The 21163-nt window shown below is 38.6% G+C and overlaps 1 protein-coding gene across 23 annotated transcripts in view; it reads left to right on the forward strand.

The window, feature by feature from the left end:
- The window catches only part of CARF (calcium responsive transcription factor), a 41499-nt gene that overhangs the window by 7203 nt on the left and 13133 nt on the right, over positions 1 to 21163 (forward strand). For all 23 annotated transcript variants that reach the window (XR_008733736.1, XR_008733738.1, XR_008733741.1 and 20 more), the window contains exons 4-14: positions 592 to 712; positions 2181 to 2310; positions 3879 to 3963; positions 8344 to 8533; positions 11473 to 11593; positions 12531 to 12674; positions 13098 to 13331; positions 13721 to 13883; positions 14883 to 14958; positions 18563 to 18693; positions 19736 to 20102. Coding sequence is in view for 10 of the 23 variants with exons in the window: in XM_055719504.1 (XP_055575479.1) it covers positions 592 to 712; positions 2181 to 2310; positions 3879 to 3963; positions 8344 to 8533; positions 11473 to 11593; positions 12531 to 12674; positions 13098 to 13331; positions 13721 to 13883; positions 14883 to 14958; positions 18563 to 18693; positions 19736 to 20102 (1762 nt within the window). In the remaining 13 variants the exon portion in view is untranslated. The remainder of the gene's footprint in view (positions 1 to 591; positions 713 to 2180; positions 2311 to 3878; positions 3964 to 8343; positions 8534 to 11472; positions 11594 to 12530; positions 12675 to 13097; positions 13332 to 13720; positions 13884 to 14882; positions 14959 to 18562; positions 18694 to 19735; positions 20103 to 21163) is intronic.

The raw sequence follows: 21163 nt of genomic DNA on the forward strand, positions 1-21163 counted from the left end.
TTGCTTTGTAATTCTTAACATTTATTTTGTAAAAAGGTAACTCACCCAGGGGGTTTGGTTGGCATGTGTTGTCACTAAAGAAACTTCACCCCCTTAAAGTGTAATAAATCAGAAATAAGATTCTATTTTGTATTATTCTAGGTTTTATAACATTGTTGGGAACAAGTCCTTAGTAATTATGGGAAAATATGCCATAAAGAGTTGTTTAAGTTTTCCAGAATTCTAGGAGATTTAATTTTTTTGTTGTTTTTAAAGTTCTGGAGCTTTTTCTGTCCGCTTTTGCATAAAATGCTGCCTATAGAGGTCAGTTTCTTAATTGTAAAGGTTAAAATTTTTACATGTTTGTAATTAATTCTGCTAGTCCATGAAGAGTTTTGCAATGATTCCAACTATGAGTGTTTTTCAGGTTTTTGATAGCCTTAGTAAGTGTTGTAAGTTTCAAATAAATGTGTCATTCATTGTAGAATCTTGTTAGTTTGGTGTGGTTTTTTCCTTTAATCAATTAAAGGGCTATTTTAAGAGGGGGAAAGTAATTTTGACGATCACCATACAAACTAGTTTCATTCATGCTTTTGTGTGATTGCCTTACAGATGATTGTTGCCAGCCAGTCAGAAAATGGACAGGTGCTGCATGTCATTCCTTCTGCCCAGCCAGGAATGGCCCAAGTGATTATTCCTCAAGGTCAGCTTCTGGATGTGACCAGCACGCAGGGTGAGTTTAACCTGTGGAACTTGAGGGTGTGTGTTCCTGTGGCTAACTATAGCCTTCATGATCTCATTCTAAGCACCTTGATTGTATGTGTTTCCTTCCTTTAGTCAGTTATAAGACAAAAATGCATATTTACTGAATCTCCTTTCTGATTATGAGTCTGGCACCCCACACACCATGTTTTCTGCTGGGCAAAAGCCTTATGAAATAAAAACTACTATGCTTACTTTAGATATGTGATGGATAGATTGAGACATCAAGCACAAAGCTGTTTCTTGTCTTCCTTACCTTTAATAAAGATATTTGTGCCAAGTCAGACAGCTGTATTATCAGCTTCAAATTTTCACTGTCTGTTTACTTCATTTTGAGTGAAGTAGTTTATTCATGTAACGCAATCAGAGGAATTAATGTTGTTCTGGTCTGCCAGAGATCACTGGTGATTATGCATTTTCATGAAGCCAGGAATGAAGGACCTAGGTAGAAATTCAGTTCCCAGTGAGGTTTTTTTCTGGAGACTTGCTGTGTAAAAGACTTTGTAGTTACTTGATCTTCAAAAGACAGTTAGGAAGACTTATCAGTAGTTTACTATGGACTGTCGGTCCCCAAGTTTCACTTGCTTGCACATGGTGGTAATGCATGGAGTGGCACAGGCTTCAGAGAGATCATAGTGTTTTAAGGGCGTGTGTATGCTCCAAGCTTTGAGCCAGAGTGGTGTTACTCTGATGTGCACACCTGTAAATCTTCAGGCACAAGCTTTCTAGCGGAGTGATTTCTGTACTGTGTATCACTTTCTCTCAGAATGGGGGAAAAGCTTTCATAACTGAAGGGCAAAAATCCTGCATCTAAAGAGAGCTCCCTTTTTATGTTGAAACCAAAGTATCAAATGTCTGTTTTGACAGTTTTCCCTCATGTTTTCGTTTAACTTATACACACAGGCTTCAATCTAACAGTACTTTTTGGCTTATGAATGCTCCCTGTTACCAAGAAAGGCTAAAACATTTGTTCTAACTGCGTGTCAGATTCAATTACAGGAGGCTTTTTTTTCTTGTTTAGGTGTTCTTCTCTTAAGTACAAAGCAGTGTCTTAATCTCCTTTTCTCTTATTTTAAAAGCAAGCAGTGTGTGATTTGCAGCTGAACAAAATAATTGTGCAATCCTATATCAATTTGTGGAAATGTAAAGCAGAGTAATTTACAAGTTCTTTTGATTATTTGCTTTGCTGTGGAAGGATTCATTAGCAGTCGTGTGATTATCAAAGTCCTTGAGTACAAACAACCTTGTCAAGTGTATCTTCATGTGTGTGCCAAGAGTTTGAATGTTGATTCACAACTATTAAACTACTTTATAATCTACAAATCTTATTACATATGTCAAAATGCTTGCTTTTCCAACACACAAAATTTAATCATAGCTTGTCTTTTCCCCATTCTGACTTCAGTTATTAACCAGAAGACTGTTCTATTTTTGTAAAGATGTTGCGGAAGAGAAGTGTGGTGATGGGAACTTGCAGACTGTGGTGGTGGCTGCTATAGCAGACAGTGCAAGCAGTTACATTCTACATCCACAGGCATCTCTCACTGTATCGAAAAAACCAACCACCAGGTAGGTCAGGAGTTAAAAGGGTGAACAATCACTTTGATGTACTGTTAGTGCTGTCTTTTTTTCTTGCAGTTTGTTTTTGCATTCGTTCACACAAAATTACCATAGAGTGGAGGTTATGAACCCTTAGTATTAGTGAATGATGTGTAGTTAACTGTTTAAAGTTAGCTTTTGTATGTGCCAAAGCAGTGGAGAAAGCAATTAAAGCACCTGTATTTCAGAGAGAGTTGGATGTATTCTGACCAGAGCAATAGGTGGGCATTTAAAATAACACAGTGCAAATCACTGAAATTACTCCACATAAACACTGATACTGCCAACCAAGAATTCAAAGTGATCCAGTGAAGGAACTGCAGGGAAAGTTGAAATTTGAGGGAGCAGTTTCTTGTAAGAGTATATTAAAACCTATATAAACCATCCTCCCACAAGAAGAGTTGATTGAAGAGATTAATTTTTTAGATAGGAATTTTGGTAGTTAGCATTAACAGGGAGAGCCTAATCTGTGTTCTCTGGGTAACTTCTTCAGTTTCCTTTGATAAAATACGAGAAAGTAGCTGCTAACTATGTGCTTCAGTGGAACACAGAGGCAGATTGGTTAGCAAAGTTTCTAAGGTTAAAATAGTTTTTAGGTTTCTCTTCTCTCGATGTCCACCTAATTCTGTCCCCATGCTAAGCTTACTATTTTAATTCCTGAATACCCTGGAATTCTTCTCTGCTTAAAAAAAAACACCCAAAAATGCGAAACCAAACATAAAACAAGAACAAAAAAACCCAACCAAAAAAACAAAACCAAAACCCAAAGATGACATTTGCTCAGTGGACTGCAGGCTGGCTTTGCATTGGTTTATGCTCTTTTGAAATCAAGATGTGGAAGAGATTAATCTCACTACAGCACAAAATTATGTATATTCAAGAAACATTTAAAATTAAGAGAAACAGTTTGTGAATGGATTTTGTGAACACAGTCTGTACGTGTTAGAAAAATAAACCCAGAAAGGAGTGGACAAGAGTATGGACAGGAGATGATGCACTTGAGTTCTGGAATAATAAAGATTAAGTAAGCGTTGTTTCTGCCCCAGGATTTAGGGAATGGAGAAACTAGATAATTACTTAAAATAGTTATTGGAGCTGGTTTTCAGTAATTTAAAATATACTAAAATGTTTAGCATTTAACAAGTGTTTGATATTGGATTTAATCTTTAGCATTCTATGATCAGTCTTCACAGTAAAATTATTAAGACAATCAGCTGATCTATTTTACTGTGTTTTGTGTATTATCAAGCAGCGATATTGAGAATACTGAATGCTCAGAGGTCTTCCTGAATGTAGGAAACGGTGCTTTTTTAAAATACTTGTATTTGCTGTGAGTTATTTTAACAATGAACTAGAATATGAGGAAAATGAGCCCTAAGTTTTTAAGGCAAATTGATACAATATCTGTAGTTTGATCACATGCTGTAGGATTATACATAATGTGCTGATTTGATGTTACTTGTAGGTTAGACTAAATTATTGCTTTTCTGGATGTCTATATAGACTTCTGCTATTTATTTTTATTTTTATTTTTTCAGGGTAGTGGAAGATCCCTTTCCCATCCCTCTCCAGCCATTGCCACCAAATACACCTGCATGGGCACGCCGTCTCAGGAACTGTGAGGTGGGCTGCAAAGAATTCTGACTTGATGTTTAATCATTTTAGATCTAAGATGTTGATGCTATGCCATGGAAGGAATAATTCATAGTTGTAGAAGTTGTGTTCAAGCTTCGTGATATTAGGAAATACTACTGGTACTAGCTGGTACTCCTAGCACATTTAAACACATAAAATGCTATGGAATCCCTTCCTTTTTTGGAAATGCTAGAATAACTGACCATCAATAACTCCTGAAGCAAAAAATGTGGTTCTTAAATCTTGATGCCATACAGCAATGGGAGAAGCTGTTGTGTGCCATGTTAAGAGTTCACTCTGGAACTATAGTGCAAGCTCTGCTGTCTTCTGCTGAGCAGACTGTTTTTTGTTGTCCTTAGTGATTCATTGATTAAATAATAAAATTGCTCTTGTATGGCCTAAGTCTGCAACTGTTCATATTAGTTTGTGTTGCAGAAATCAAGATCCATGTGACTTGCCAGGGTCAAGTCTGGGACTTTGAGCACCTTAATGTAAATGTTTTACTAAGGATTTCTATTTGAGGTATTCTCACAGGGATGGGATTTTGTTGTTGGGTTGGGGGGGGGTGGTATTTTTGGATTTTTTTTCTTTCTTTCTCTCTCTTTTTTTTTTTTTTTTTTTTAATCATACCAACATGGTTACCTGTGCTTGTCTATTCCCTGGAATGGCTTTTGACCTAAACAGGTCTTTATTTGCATATTGTTTGATGCCTGCAGAACTGTCCTGATGACTGGGATGATCTCAACAGCTAGAATGTATCATAAATCACTCAAAAGGAAGGGAGGGGAGATGGGAAGATTCTTGAGAGATCACCTACCCCTTCTTCCTGTTGCCCCTTCCTCATTTTACCAGACTTTTCCTGATAGATGTTTATTTTACTGTCTCTTGATACTGTTTTAAAGGAAAACTCATACTCTGTCTAGCTGGATCACCTCTTCAGATATCCGTACCATTTGAGGTTTTTCCTATTGACTTGGCCAGTGCTAACTGGAAATTGCAGTTGCAGTGACTTGGAAATTGAATTTCTTTATGTATCCCCTCAGAAATAATTTTTAAATTAAGTAAATATATGAATCTGTTCCTCTTTTTTATACGACTTATTTCGTACAAATAGTACTGTTCATTATTATATCCACTTAAACATTAAGAGGTCAGAAAACTAATAATGCTAATTCTTCTATGACGGAGATAGCATTTTCACATTCATTTAATTCAGTTGGCCAGTTAGTTGTTAAAGTCCAGTAAGATGTATAACCCTTATTACTGTGTTTTTAGCACTGTGTGGCACACACTTTCCTGTCTTGCTATCCATGTAGCTGATGTGAATAATCTATTTTTGGTTTCATTTTGTAGGAGGACTTGTATTATCTGCTTTATTTGTCTGAGTCTATTATGGGAAATTTCACCTGCTGTGTTTAAAATTCACAGCAGCAGCATTTATAGAAAAGGAAATCAAAATATTGTCTGTTTGAATGTGTTCTGAGGACATAAACATCTGCCTGTGCTGTTCAGCAATACTATTGCCTGTATGCATGAATCTTCCCTGCTCCTTTTTAAAAAAAAAAGATATACTTTTGCTGTTCTCCCCACAGAGTCAACCCATCCAAGGAGGAATAACCCAAATTCTCTTCCTCCTTGTGTGTTATCAGCTGAGTTGCTTTGCTGAGTTTGTCAGTTACACAATGTAAATCCACCGGAGACTGCTAAGATGCATGTGCCTTTTTGTGGGCACAGACTAGAGACAACAGGATTTTGAGGTGTCACTTACCTTTCAGGTGTGACTGTCTTGCAAAATGTTTTGTTACTCATAACAGGATTGAAGGGTCCAACTGGAATTTGGAGATCTAGTAGAGGTGCGGATAAATACTGCAACTCACAATTCCACTCTTTCAGTTGCTAGCTAGAATAGAAAAACTTAAAACATTGTTGAGGTCTGTGTGAATTTCACAGAAGATGCCAGCAGGTGAAGCCATGGCAAAGCCTGGATACATACTGCCAATTGTATATCCCAGGAGGCTGGCCAGGAATGAGCTCTGAAGGGCAGTGACTCCTTTGGCAGTTAGTACTTGCAGGCAAACACAGAGCAGTAAAAGCTGCAGCTGTCCATAATTAGCATTAAGCTGTGTTTGGTGTCAATTCCCTGACTGCCTTGAAATGTTCAGCTTATGCTTGCTGTGCCTAGACAGTGTAATGCCTCTGGTATCCTGCTGCTGTTGGTTTACTCAAGGAAAACCGCAGTCTTGGTGTGTGTACCTCAGTGTAAGGTCTTACGTACCCTTGCTGAGATGAAGCTGCTGGGAGAAAAGGAATTGTGCCTTTTTTTGGCTTGAACCTTGGCTGGAATTAAAGGGTTGGAGGGTATCTGATTACTTCAAGGTTATTACATTGTTAATAAAAAGTGGATTTTAAAAAAATAGTTATTTTCTATAACCTACTTACTTTTCACTGGTCTGATCAGAATGCATTTCCAGCATGTATCAGAATACTGAAATAGTGTAATTTAAAACTGAATCAATCAACTGTACAAAGCTCAGCTTATCTATTTGTGTGGAGCAGATGGTCTCATTTGCCCATTTGTTCCTACTTGGTAACCTAGAGAGCAGAGAACCTATGTGCTGTATGATTTTCTTCTAATCCTCCTCTCCTTCCACCAGTTTTGGGAAAATTATTATCTTGTGAAGAAGTAAAGACAGAATAGGATCAGTGCCTTCACCGTTACTGATACTTTTCTGGCACAAAAGTTGTATCAGTCTTCTCATCTCCCTAAAATAAGGTCAATGACCTGTTTATAGTGAGAGGTATAAGTGGAAAGGAAAATGTTGGTTATGCAGGAGTGGTACTCTGTAATCCTTTTTGCGAAAGGTGGCACCCTGGGTTTCTGTGAAGAAGGTATTTGCTTTGCTTCTCTGGATTTTTCAGATCAAGTTTTGGACAGAAATGTTGTTTATAATTTCTGGCTAAACAATTGCCAACTTCTCTTCCTCACTACAGCTGTGTGAGTGCAGCCTATATAGACTTAGCTGCTGGAGCACGTGCTTGCAGTGCAGAGAGCTGCTGAAGTGTATGCAATTGGTAACTTAGAATAACTCATGCAGCTGGTGCGTATGTAACCCTTTGCTTTTGGGCTTGCGCTGGCAGCAGCACTGTGCTGGTCCAGTTCATTCACCAGGTGTTCATTTGTTCTTTGTTGATTCTAGGTCTTGCTAACAACAGACATTCTGTTTTCCTTAGGTAGAGGCAGGTTTTATGCAGCTGTCACTAAAGTACATAATAATCTTGGAGAGACACTGTTGCTGGTTTTGTTGTCAGTATTATTTAAACATCTGGCTGCTCTGTCATTGAAGACAGCAAAATAGATCTGTCAGGCTTAAGTACTGATTCACCATGCGTTTGCCCCACAGATACACTCTGAGTTGGCAAACTACTCTGCATGTTACTTCCAGCTGCTTGGTCAGCCTGATCCTGAGCTGCATATGAACAGAAGTGAGCATGGCATGCTGAATTTGGCTGAAAAGCTCTTCTCTGTCCCAGGGCTTTTGCTGCTTGCTGGCTGGCCCTGGCAGACCAGCACTGAACCAACTGTGATGGCTCAGAGTAGCTGAACAGCTGTCACAGGGGATGTTGCAAAGTCAGCAAGTTGTTTGTGGTTTAGGGTTTTTTTTCCTTTTTTTTTTTTTTTTTTTTTTTTTTTCAGGTTAGATGCAGTTTTTCTGGAGATGCCCAGAGCTTAGCAGAGTTCATTGAAACTATCATCAACTTGCACATGGCAAATCTGGTATATTATGTTTCTGTCTAACGTTGAGAATCAAGAGCATCTTGAAGACTGGGAGGGATGAAACATTCAATTCAAAGTCAGCGCACTAAGTGGGTGAGGCAGTTACTGGTGGTACAAGCAGGTGTATTCCACTCTGGCTCAGTGCAGCGTGTGTGTGTTGAAGTAGACACATAGACAGTTTTTTAGTGCTTCAGAGATTCTCTGTGGCAGTCAAGTGAAAATGTTTGCCTAAGACAAATTTATCTAGGAGGTGACTACAACTGAAGTCTGTAATGGGGGAAACAACAGGAGTAAAGTTGTCCTGTGGAAATCAGAGTTGGCAGTAACTGTAGTCTTTTCAGGGGTTCTTGGTGTACTTAGGGCCCTGGAGGGCTGACAAACTCCTGACCTCAGTGGGGACTGCTCTGGTGTTAGATCCTATGCTAAACCTATTTGTGAGGATACTAGTGTGGTGGAAAAAAACCCCACGAAACACCAAAAGTTTGGGCCTGTGTCCTCACCTGCCAGAGTGCCTGACTGCTTTTGTTTTCTTGTGTAATGTTCAGCAGTCAGCTAGGTGAATAATCCTATTATTTCACCTCCTTTCCATGCAGAAAATTGGGGACTCGTACCGCGGCTATTGTGTGAGCGAGACAGAATTAGAGAGTGTTCTAACGCTACACAAGCAGCAAACACAAAGCGTGTGGGGGACGCGCCAGTCTCCAAGCCCAGCCAAACCTGCCACACGGTTGATGTGGAAATCTCAATATGTCCCATATGATGGGATCCCCTTTGTCAATGCAGGTAACTAACTTTTATTTTAATAACTACTTTCAAAATTTCAACATCAATTGCCAAGTAGGCATAAAGAAGGATCTTTATGATGTTCCTTAGTGTTGATAAAGTCAAGGCACAAATGTAAAAAAAAGAGCAGCTTGGGCACCTCCGTGTCACAGTCCGAAGGAGCTTATTTCCCTGAAACCACAAGCTTATGTTCTGTTGTAATCATTTTCTTTTGCTCTTTAGAAATAAGTTAGTTAAGTACTATTTGATAGGAGTTCTTGCAGCAAGATCTTTAGGTGGAAGTCCCATCTGCTCTATCAGGACGTGCAAGTTCTTACAAGGGTAAGAGCTTGTTCAAGTATCATTGCCTAACATGGAGATCCTTTGAAGAGTTTGTTCAACAGAGGCCAATAAACTATTCAAATGGCATCCTTTAAAAAAAATAAATAAATTAAAAAACCAAACTAAACATCAACATACCTCAGGAGATAGATTATTGTTTTTTAAAATTAATGTGCAGACTTCACAGGTTCGTAATAACATATTTAGCTCATGCAATGCCTGTGTGAAATTACTAAGAGTTCATTTGGGTAAGAAATTAACAGGTTTTAATTGTTGCATAGAGATCATGGTTGACTGGAATGTAGGTTATGTGCTTGTATTCTTGGTTTTGTTTTGTTTTTTGAAAGTAACTGAAAAAGTGAAATGTTAGCACCAGTTTTAATGCTTCAGCCATAAACTGTAAGATACAATAAAGCTAAGAACAAAACCAAAACAACTTACACTTTATTTTTTCCCCAAAACACATCTGAGACCTCTTTAGTTTCCTGTTAAGATCTGTCTGATAAATGAGTTGCCGCACAGTAAGATAGATAGAGCAAAATCACACACGGATTTTTTTTTTCTTTAAATTGTTGTAGACTAATAGAGATTCAGATTATTAAATTGTAAATTTTTTTTTCCTTTTCTCAGACTCCCAAACGGGTATTATCTATATTTCTAATGTGTTGCCTTTCCAATACATTTAGGTTTAGTTTATAACTCCTCTATGAAAAGCATTCATTAAAATCCTTTACACCTGTAGAGTAGAGGCTGTAAATATGATTTACTGAGCTGGAATTTAAATCCAGGGTAACTGAATTCTAAACCATGCAGGACAAAAGTGGTGTTCTCAAGGAATTTATCATTTCTGTGTAAGTGGAACGAATCTGTAATACCTTCCGTGCTGTGCTTCACCTGTGGGGAAATACAGAAAAGCTGGTTAGCTCCCTGTAGCGTAAAACATCCACTAATCATCAAAATCTTGATCATGATTTTTAATAAGAGTTTTGGATAGTTGATACTCTTGTAAAAAAGCCCTATCAAATTGCTTTTGCGATTCATATTAGCAAGGACTAGTTCAAAACTCCTGAAGTCTTTTCAAGCCTAGAACTTTGGTTTTAAGTTTGTTTTTTAAAAATATACAAGATATCTGTTTGTTATACATAATTATCTTTTAAATTTCCTTTTCTTTATTTGCATTGATTTTATATTTTTTTCTTAATGTCACACTCTAAGGCAATAAATAGATCATTTGGTATCTTATGGAAACGCATTATGTTGCTGTTGTGATACTTAAAAAGGTTTTAGTTATATCACTTGTGGTATAGGCAGCTCCTTGCCTGCATATTGGAGTATATGAATTATAAATAAAAGGTAACACAACACAGAAGAAATTTGGAAGATCCTTTCTTGACCACTTCAATGCTATGCTTGTTACCCCTTTTGTTAGAGGTCTGACTGGAAAAAGTCACTTACTTCAAGTTTAGAGCTAAGCAATGTTTGTTTAAGCCTGTCTGGTTTTGTGTGGGTATGCCACAATGATACAATCTTATTTAACAGAGAAGATAGGTCAGACTTGCAATTAAGAATTTATGGGATGGCATGGTCTGAAGTATTGATTTAAGACAGGAGGCTGGACATAGCTGCTGACCTTTTGTCATGGTTTAACTCCAACTAGCAGCTAAGCACCACACAGACACTCGCTCGCTCCTCTGCAGTGGGATGGGGAAGAAAAACAAAGGGTAAAAATGAGAAAACTCATGGGTTGAGATAAAGACAGTTTAATAGGTAAAGCAAAAGCCGCGTGTGCAAGCAAAGTAAGGAATTCATTCACTTCTTCCCATCAGCAGGCAGGTGTTCAGCCACCTCCAGGAAAGCAGGGCTTCATCACGCCTAACAGTTACTTTAGAAGACAAACCCTGCCTTCCCCCCTTCTTCTTCTTCCCGCTGCTTTATATGCTGAGCATGACATCATAGGGTATGGAATATCCCTTTGGTCAGTTTGGGTCAGCTGTCCTGGCTGTGCGCCCTCCCAACTTCCTGCGCACCCTCAGCTTCCTTGCTGGTGGGACAGTGTGAGAAGCAGAAAAGGAACAGGGCTCTGTGTGAGCACTGCTCAGCAGCAAACTAAAACATCCCTGTGTTATGGACACTGTTTTCAATACAAATCCAAAACATAGCACCATACCAGCTACTGTGAAGAAAATTAACTCTACCTTAGCCAAAACCAGCAGACCTTTGATTTCAGCTGTGGATTTTCTCAGTTATTTTGGGATTCTGCTTCCCTTATGTTTATTATTAGCATTGTGCTCCTTTGGTAACTTACAAGGCTGCTCCTCTTGTAAAGTGTTGGTGTTCACCAGGGCAGAATCCAATATCTTGCCTTCATATATGTTGCAGGAGTGTTGTGAGGTGTAGTAAGTTTGCGAAATGCTTTGAAAATGCTCTGTGTTCCTGTGGGAGAAGCATTTGCACTGTATTTGAATGCTTGCTACGCTGAAGTGTTTTGTCTTCTGAAGAGCCTGGTGGTACACAGGAATAACTGTTTTGGATCTTTCATCTTTTCTATAGTTACTGCTTTACTGTAATTATTTCAGTGGTTGCTTGAATAAATAGAGTACATTACTTTCTGTTCCCAGGAAGCAGAGCCATTGTAATGGAGTGCCAATACGGGCCAAGGAGGAAAGGGTTCCAGCCCAAAAAAGCGGGTGAGCAGGAAAGCGCCTCTGGCCATCTGTACAAAGCCACTTGTCCAGCAAGGTAAGAATTGTCTATAAAGCTGGAAGAGCAACTCAGCATACTAAGAAAGCATTCTTTCTGTGAGCCTTGACGGCACTGTTTGGGGTGGTAGCTGATAGGCACTGTAGCTCTTAGCTTAGTGTCCTTGATAACTCGATGTTGATACTCATTTAGATGGGAGGAAGAAGTGCTGTCCTGTTAAACTGATTAAGGCTGAGATTTGATAGGTTGCCTGGATGCAAAGTAGCAGTACATCGGGATGTGAAATGCAGGTGGGAGTCATTCTCTACCTGAGCATTAGTTAGTTATCGTGGTGTCCTTTAGCAACCATTTTTAGCCCTGAAACTTTGTCATCTTATTTGTTGTTTTTCCTTCAGGCTTTTAATTACACTCATATCAGTCAATCATCCTAATTTAGCAGGTGTCCTATTTGCTGAAGGAGTTCCAGTTCTTCCTGTTCACTGGGGACTTTCTCCTTATCCAACACTAATGGTTTTTTTTTTTCCTTGTCCTTGAGACATCCTCCTGGAGGGGTGCTTGTTCAGTTTTTACTGAGCTAAGAGTGTGTTTACCTGGACAGCTGCAGCAAGATACATATGTGCTCAATTCTGGCTTCAAGCTGGGTAAACTGCAGCCTGTTCAGAAATGGTGGCGTGCTTTTACTATACTGAGGGACAGAGGTGTTTTGATGAGGTGCAAAATCACTCTGGCTGAGTGGTTTCTAGACCGGAACAGAAGTGTGTCTGTCTGTCTGTATCCATCTTCATTCTCTGTTGATGTGTCCTTAACAATTCTACATTTCGCTTAGAGGCTCCTTACCCCCTGCAACACTCTGCTTGAACTTCTTGTATACTACTGTCTACATTGATATGAAGTAGGTGGGGGTTTTGCCTTCCCCTCCCTGAGGGCAAAGTGTACTGAAGGAGAATTTTGGTTTTTTTTATCCCACCCTTGGAAGGATCTATATTAAAAAGGTTCAGAAGTTTCCGGAATACAGGGTTCCTACTGACCCTAAAATTGACAAGAAAATCATAAGAATGGAACAGGAGAAAGCATTCAACATGCTGAAGAAGAACTTGATAGATGCTGGCGGTGTCCTCAGGTGAAGCTTCCACTTCTTTCTTTATCTTGACAAATGAAGCAAAAAAGAGCAATAATTTGCTTGGTTTGCTTTATTTTTTACCTAATCAATTTATTAAGGCTCTTGCTTAATAGCAATAGTAAAAAATCCCAGTGTCAGCAAGACTTCTGTGGCTCTGGTGTATTAATTTGGTAAATGTGTTCAGCACCAAGCTGTGGAACTTCAGCAGATGTTTTCATGCAGGGAATAGACAGAGATAGTTGTATTATTTGGGGGGTTGAGCTGGTGTATTTTGCAATGAAAAGTGTGAGATGGCCCTGAGCTTTGAAAGGCAGTATCTTCCAGTTCAGGGGCTGTAAAAACTTAAGTTCTCTAACTAGGTTGTTTGTGATTGTCAGACTGTTCCCCCAAGAGACTCATTTTCTTGCCTTTCCTTCTTGCCAGGTGGTATGTACAGTTACCCACTCAGCAAGCCCACCAATATCATGAAATGGAAACTTCCTGCCTCCCTTCTTCACCCTCCCATTTTTCTGTGTCTTCTCCTGAGGAAGAGGAGGAAATTGTTAGAGATGAGAACTGTACTTTGCCCTCCCGACTTCATCCTCAAGTGGCAGACAAGATACGAGAACTGGTGTCTCAGGGAATAGAGCAAGTCTATGCAGTGAGGAAGCAACTAAGGTACATAACTGTCCGGCATGCTCTCAGTCTATATTTAGTGCTGTATTGACTTTTGCATTTGATTAATCTGGTTTACAACTAAATGTCGGTGCTGATGCATTACTGGATATATTTCCCATATGTCATGAGAATCTGTTTTTCCCAGCTTTTGTCTTTTCTTTCCATTTTGTTGTAGGTAGCCACTAAAAGCTGCTGTCCTCTTTAAAGTTAGTTTAATAAATGGGGATTTTTAATTCCAAACTCTGTAGCAGCACAGAGAACTGCGTCAGAAGATCACCTAACTTGCTCTTGTCATGCAACAAGGGGAGGGAGAAGGTAGCAATGTCTATAACAGGGGCAAATAGCAGGATATGTTTTAACTACGCATAATGTTCTTTAACATGTGACAGAAAGTTTGTGGAAAGAGAATTATTCAAGCCTGATGAAGTGCCAGAAAGACATAACCTGTCCTTCTTCCCCACTGTGAATGACATCAAGAACCACATTCATGAAGTGCAGAAGTCCCTGAGGAATGGCGAGATGGTGTATAATTCAGAAAGTATCCCAGCAACAGTACGTTGGCATTTGTGTTCCTTTTTGATTTTTGGAGTTAAATACTGGAAATCTTACTTTTAATTTTTACCTCTTAGCTGTATTTCATCCAAAATTCTCCATGACTTTCTATTTCCAGCAGCAATATTTTCAGTGGAATCCCTGGCTGAGCAGGATTGGATTAAATGTGAATAAAACTTTCTGACCTTCTTCAGTATTTATTCTCATCATCATTAGATCGGTATTAGTTGATTGACAAATTATACTATACTAGCACTTCATGATGACTGAATGAACTGGAAGACGTGGCCTAGAAAAACTGGCACGCATCAGGGAATTTTATTCATGACTTTGTCATTGTCTGTGTTTTGGAGAAGTTACTACTACTTTTCTATATCTGAAAAATGGGGGTGAAGTATGTCTCAGATGCACTCTAAATTAGGGCTTGCACAACATTTTGAATGTGTAAATATTAATAAGTGCACTTTATAGCAAGTTAAGTAAGCATGAAATAGATACTTCAGAATGCTCAGTAACTCTTAGGTGTTGTTCCTTGATTTTCTTCCACATATTGAATAATAAGTGATACACAGTGATCCTAATTTTTCCAGTTACGAGGCTCACTGCTAAGGAACTGCTGATTTAAAATCAGCTTTGACAAACTGTACTGTTAAATCACGCTGTGTCATCAGTCTTTTCCCTCTCCGTGCATTGCTCTTGGCCCAGGTGAGTGAGTGATACTTGTTAGTTAGCCAACTGGTTTCACTATTTTCTGTTTTAAAGTCTCTGAACTGTCATGAGCAGACTTTAGCTTTCCTAGGATAGTGCATATTAAAATCCTTTTACAGTTGTTTGTTTGGGGTTTTTTTGTAAACCAAGCACTCCCAAAATGCGTGATTATAAGAAAATAAGAAAATGTAGTTTTAGACACTGTTTTCCTACAGATCCTATATTGAGACTATGTTCCTGTAGTAGACAAATTTGCACCCTTTCCAAGAACTGAGATATTTTTCCTTTCAGCTGCAGTGGACCACAGACAGTGGGAATGTTCTCACAGAAACAGTGACTGTTACATTTGCATCACCACCTTCAGATGGTAGGACTGTATTAATAACTTAGCTGTCTCCTGATGTGATTTGTTTTACTAGCTATGTCACAGAAGTTTGGTTTCCTTCCAGAGAGGTGGCTGTCATGTTCTGTCACTCAGCTGAACTTAAGGATTATTTTGGTGTGTCTGGCATACTTTTTTTTTTAACTATTTGACTGCATGTGTGGAAAAATAATTGTGATGGGATTGGCAGAAGTACAAGAATTATAAGTTTGATTTTTATTTAGCATCCTCAAGCAACTGAAGATTTTAACAGGATGGTTATGGGGAAAGAACATTTTACCTTGGATGAAGGTGCTAATAACACCTGTGTAGAGAAAATTAAATACCTACTGAACAGATAAATCTGTCAGGGCACAGAATACCCAGGAGCCAACTAGGTACTTGTTCCTTGGTGGTTTGTGCTTCACACATGCTTAAACATCTTGCTAAAAAGGACTTGAATGCATATTGGGATTCCTGCTTCTCACAAAGTCATTGGCTTGATGAATTCCACTGCTAGGATCAGGCCCTGAACAACAAACACTGTATTTCTGTTGTCAGAACTGAGAGCACTCTTTTCCTTTTTCTCTAATGCTTAGAATAGAAATAGAAACACAGGTGTTTAGTGGCAGCAAGGCTGTGAGATACGTTTCTGCAGCTCTTCATGTGGTGTAACTTCTTTACTGATGCGTGAAACCATAGTATCTCTTCCCAGTGATTGCTGAGCCACCTAACAAAGCATTAAACTTCCTCCCACTCTGCTGCAAAACCAGTGTAGACAGTGTAGATTTCTGTAGAAACTTGATTTTATGCATTCATGGTCAAGGCTCTGGGTTTTTTTAAAGACACTAGTTACTTTTTGTTGTTGTTGAAAGTGGTTCCTGCTACTATTACTTGGACTTCAAAACATGTACTAAAACGAAATACAGGTGTGTTTAACTAGATCTACTTGCTACCCACATAGTTAAGATTACACATAGACTGAGATGCTCCACTCAATCATGGTTGCTGGTAAATTTAAAATTAGATTATTCTGTCCTTTTCCCCAGGTTTCAAGAATATTTTGTCTAGTGTGACACCAAAAGATCCTTTCTGCATGTTTGTGGATGCTTTCCCCCTCCCTTATTTAATAGGTTTGATATGAAACTCAACAGAAAAGTGTTGGTTTTTAGCAGGGATATGATTGCAGCAAGGTAGAAGAGTTTCTATACTTTAAGATAATGCTGCAAACTTGTTAGATGTTTTTAATCTTAGTGACGCTGCCAGCTTCTTTTTTCCATTTAACTAGAACATAGTAGCAGGAAATACAAATCCCCAGAGATTTGGCTGACTGTGTGATTTCTCCTAAATGACTTGGTGAACCTGATTTACATGGAGCAGTTCCATGTACACCAGTGCATTTACAGCTAATAAGAAGGCCAATGTTGGACTTAAATGTTTTGTTTGGGGTTTTTTAAACTCTTATTTTAGCTGTTGCTGCTATGGATCACTTTGAACTGAAAAGCATCATGCATGCTTGGTGCTCTTAGGGTAAGAATTTCAGTGTTGACAACTGTCAGAGGACAAGAGGTAAATTTTTAGCCTCAGTTGGAATAGTGTCCCTCTCTTTTAAGGAAGTCTTGTTTTTTAGGAAAAAAAGGAATTTGCAATATGAGCGTCTAGACTTACTGCACTTAAGCTTGCATATCTGTACTTCCATTTCTGTGTTTTTAGGGAGAGACAGAGAATAGTTGTGCCAGCTGTGATAGAGCTCAGCAGGGATGACTTTTTGTATGAACTGTCTGAATGCTAGAGAAGGTTCAGGAGGACCAATTCTTCCTTTCTTTGTCATTCACAGATAATTTTCTAAGGCAAAGTAGCCTATCAAATGTAGAAACATCCATCCAGTGACATACTGAATTTTAAAGGAAGCTAGAGAACTGGATTTGTTTAGTTTTCCATCCATGTGCACCAATTCAGTAAATATAAGCAGATACTCTTAATTCCAACATGTCTTGTCTCCCCGTGTATGTGTGGGTATGTGTTTGTACACATTGCAAATTGTATTACGAGTCTAAGCTAAAAAAGAAGCCTGAGTTTGAAAAAAATCAGCTCTCAATGTATGTGAAGTGGTGGCAAGGAAAAATAACACTGACTTTTCAAACTACTGTTTGTATAATTTTTTTTATTTCAGCTTATGCCAAATGAGGACAAATTTACATTTAAGAAATCAAACAATAACAGAACTAAAGCCAGCTGTTTGTTTTCTTATTGTGCAGAACTCCATATCTCCATGTGATGCAGCTGTCATTGTTCTCTCCTAGGTTTAAGAATCAGTGTAACTATCAAACCTGTGCTCACTTTTATGTCTTTTATGAAGTATAATGACAAGTGAGATAAAGTACCTGTGTGTATATATATATATATGTTTGGGGTTTTTTAACTTCCGGCATTCATACCGAACGCCCATGCAGTGTAAGGAGTGGGTAGATTGGGAGTTGAACTATTAGCTTTATTCTAGGCGTGTTGGTGTAGAATACAACCTGAGGAAAGAACTGCTATGAATATTCACATACGCACACAGGATCTCTGTATGGTATTAAAAAGACCCTAAATATTTGAAGTACTTGTGTTCAAGGAGATGTACAATGTGTATTTTATGCTCAGTTACAATAAAGAGTTAGAGTTTGCAAACCAGTAGATGTGTTGAAAGTGTTACCACTCACTTAGATTGCTGGGAACTTTCATGTGATTTTCTGTTAGAAAGCTTTTTGCGATTGACCGTTCTCAATTTTTTTCCATTCACCAGGCTAATCTACACACACAAGACAAACTCTTTTATAGTTGTAGCAGTGAAACTGAAATAAGAGGCTAAGCATTGTCTGCTTGTGTCTGGATAAATCTTAACTAAAATGTTCTGGGTAGCTCAGACAGGAAATGGAATGATCCCGTGACAGGTTTTCTTGCAGAAATTGCTACAAGTGAATCTCGGGTTTTACAGGTCTTGAGGAAATTAAGTCCGTCATTCTTGCATTAAGTAAGAATGTTGAAGATATGGTGTAATCTGTAGGCTGGAAAGGTTGCCAGATATAAATGGACTTTTGGTGTGATAGTGCATAGAAATTATCTTAGTTCCACAAAGATGTTTGGAAGGGAGTGGTGAGACTTGAAGGATTTCCTGTGTAGATTTTTATTTTGGAAGACAACCCTTTCTTTTGATGCCTGTCTGTTATTGAGCCCTTACTGAGGTGTATGTATTGTCAAGTTATTTGACTGCTTTTTTGATAGAAATGTTCCATCTTTTGTGTTATAACTAGAAATTCAAAGGATAGTGTAGGGTGCAGTTACTTTGCTGTTCAAAACTGATTTATTGGTGGTGGTTTTTGTTTGTTTGTTTTTTTACTCTGAACTGGCACATACAGTCATTCTTTACAGTATTGTCTTTCTCTCATACCCAGCCTTTTTTGTTTTGCATCCAAGTTCTTCTGCAAAGAGAACAGCAAAGATGTATATACATGTCTTTATATGCCTGTATTGAGATTGAAGGGGGTTGTTCAGTTCACAGGGGAGGCTCTTAAATGGGAAGAAGAAATTTGTCATAACTATCTGCTTCCTCTCTGTGGCACTGTAGGGAGCTCAGCAGCAGAGTCAGTCATCAACAAAGCAGAATCCAACCAGAGCGGGGAGTCCTTGCTACCAGAAACAGCTCAGCTGTTGTCTTCACTCTCTTCACTTCAGCCCAAGATATTTGCACAACTTCAGGTACAGTCAAGTCGTTTACAGAACATCAGATGTTCTGCGATGGGAATGCTGAAGGTGAGCTGAGAACAGCAAGTTCCCTCTCAGCTAATTATCCCAAACACTGGCTTGGTAACATGGACTTTGAAATAGCTGTCAGCTCTTACTTTGACCTGTCTTGCATGTCACATTTAGCATATAGCTGTAGTGCAGGGGATCCCACTACCATCTTTTGACACTTTGAAGTTAGGGTCTTTTGTGAAGGCAGAACCAGGAAGATGAATGTAGTGGGCTTCTGCCTCAAACCAAGTACCTATTCATTTTTGACATGGTCCAGTCATTTCATAATGAAAATGTTGCAAAACTGAGGGGAGATTGTCAGTCTTATTTATTTCCTTTAAATCCTCCTCCAGCCTCTTAAGAAAGTATGCCAGAATCCTAAAACTGCTCCCAGTTCAGATCTGTAAACTTCCAGGTTGAAAGGCTGAAGAGGGGGATAAGGGTATCATGCTAAAAGAACTTCTTCTAAAGTTCATCTCTGTTCAAAGCTGGCTCCGTTAGCCTTCTTCCCTAACTATGTCTTTGAAAAGCTACCTTCACGCTTCCTGAATCCCAATGAAATGAATGATCTCTTCCTTAGAAACACAGTCTGCAGTAAAATGCTGTTTTGCTTGCTGTTCCCCTTTCTTTCTGAAGACAACTTGGCTGCACCTCACACTCTCTCACTCTCTCTCTCTCTCTATTTTTTAAGCAGTACGCTTGGCTCTTAGTGCTCACCTCTTGTGTGAATGGGCAGGATTGAGGAATGATTGGAAACTGAATATCAATCCAAAACTAGAGCTTTACAGTCATAAGTAGTCTTCTAGATACTGCTGGATACCCATTGTTCTAATTGTTTTCTAATACAACTTTAGCCTCAGGTTGCTGGGATTGACTGTTCAAAAGAGATGATGTATAGGAAGTCAGAAGCTATCCAGTTCCAGCATTGCAAAATACGTGCCATTAAATGCAAATTACTCTTGCTGTAAATACTGGTATGTTAGTTCTTCTGCCTTCTCTTTCGCAGGGATTACAGCTGCAGTCAACTTGTACCTCCACAAATGGATCAACAGCCCTGATAGCTGTAAATAACCATTCCCCTCCCAGCCCTACAAGTCTCCTGGAATCCATAGGGAGTGCAATAACCAACCATTCTCTAGTACTTAGTCAGGGACACAGTCTGCAAGCAGGTGCTGGCCTAGCACAGCATAGCACCACTGCCTCTGCTTTTGAGACTTCACCTGGCTCTGATCAGAGTCTGGTCACCACAGGCCAGCTGGTAGCAGTTGGAGGGGTAGATGACTCCAGAAGCCTAGAAGGAGCAGTCCACCAGATTCTCTTAGGAGATGTACAGACTGTTCCAGTACGGATTGTGGACAGCCATCCAGCACTTAGTAAGTTGCAGTCTTCCCAATAATACGTAAATGGAAAATATGGTGGATTTTATTCTCTGTGTCTTGAAGAAAGGAGAGAAATGTGTTGATAAGGGGGAACTCCAGCACAGACTTCTTTCAGCTGATTCTAATTAGCTTTTACTGTGAAAACATGATGACTGTAAACCAAACCAAACCAAAAAAACCCACAACAAACCAAAACTTAGTTTTTAGTGTAAGAAGATGACTTCTTAGTTAAACTGCTTATCACTTTCTTTGACCAAATACCAATTTATTTGATGAACGCAATATTTTTGCCAAAAATCCTAATATCTAGCTAATATTATGATCGTCAAAATATTTTTTAAAGGAAAAATAAGAATAGAAAATAACCAATATTGAATCTAGTTAGAACTCTTTGGACAGAAATGTGGGGGTTTTGATGGCTTCTTTCTTTGCACCATCCCAGCAGATTTCTGAGTATTTTTTATAATTTTTACTAGAATCCTGTAGTCATCAATATGCTTTAGAAGTGTTCAGATCAAGTTGTATGTAATTGCTTGGAATTTCAAACTTCTGTTTGAAAATATTTTTTAAAAAAATGCATAATAAATGCCATAAATAACTTTCTCTCTATTGAAATAGAAGTCTCCTTAAAACTATTGTTATCAAATATAGATACAGTCTTTGAATTCTCAGCCATGGAACTGGATTGAGAATGAAAGCTTGCATTCTAAAAGAATGCTTTCTGATTCTTGGTGGAGAAAGTCAATTAGATATGGAGCATATATAGATCAGTGCAACATATCCGTTTGACTGTCCAGAGAGTCTGAAATGTTAGCTGTGCAATGCTTTATTATTTCTATATTATATTTTCTTGTCATCAGTGACTTCTAAAAAGATGACTTTTGAGTAGTTTTGCCAGAACATCTATGCAAGTATGTGCTGGATCATAGCCTACACCTTCATAATGCCATAGCAATAATTATCTCCATATGTCCTGATGACTTTTGCAGGTCAGCAAAACTTAATTTGTACTAAATTCTGTAATATTCTGAAAATGGAAATATAAAACTACATGA

This window comes from Falco cherrug, chromosome 8 (assembly GCF_023634085.1).
Source record: "Falco cherrug isolate bFalChe1 chromosome 8, bFalChe1.pri, whole genome shotgun sequence".
Classification (NCBI taxonomy): domain Eukaryota; kingdom Metazoa; phylum Chordata; class Aves; order Falconiformes; family Falconidae; genus Falco; species Falco cherrug.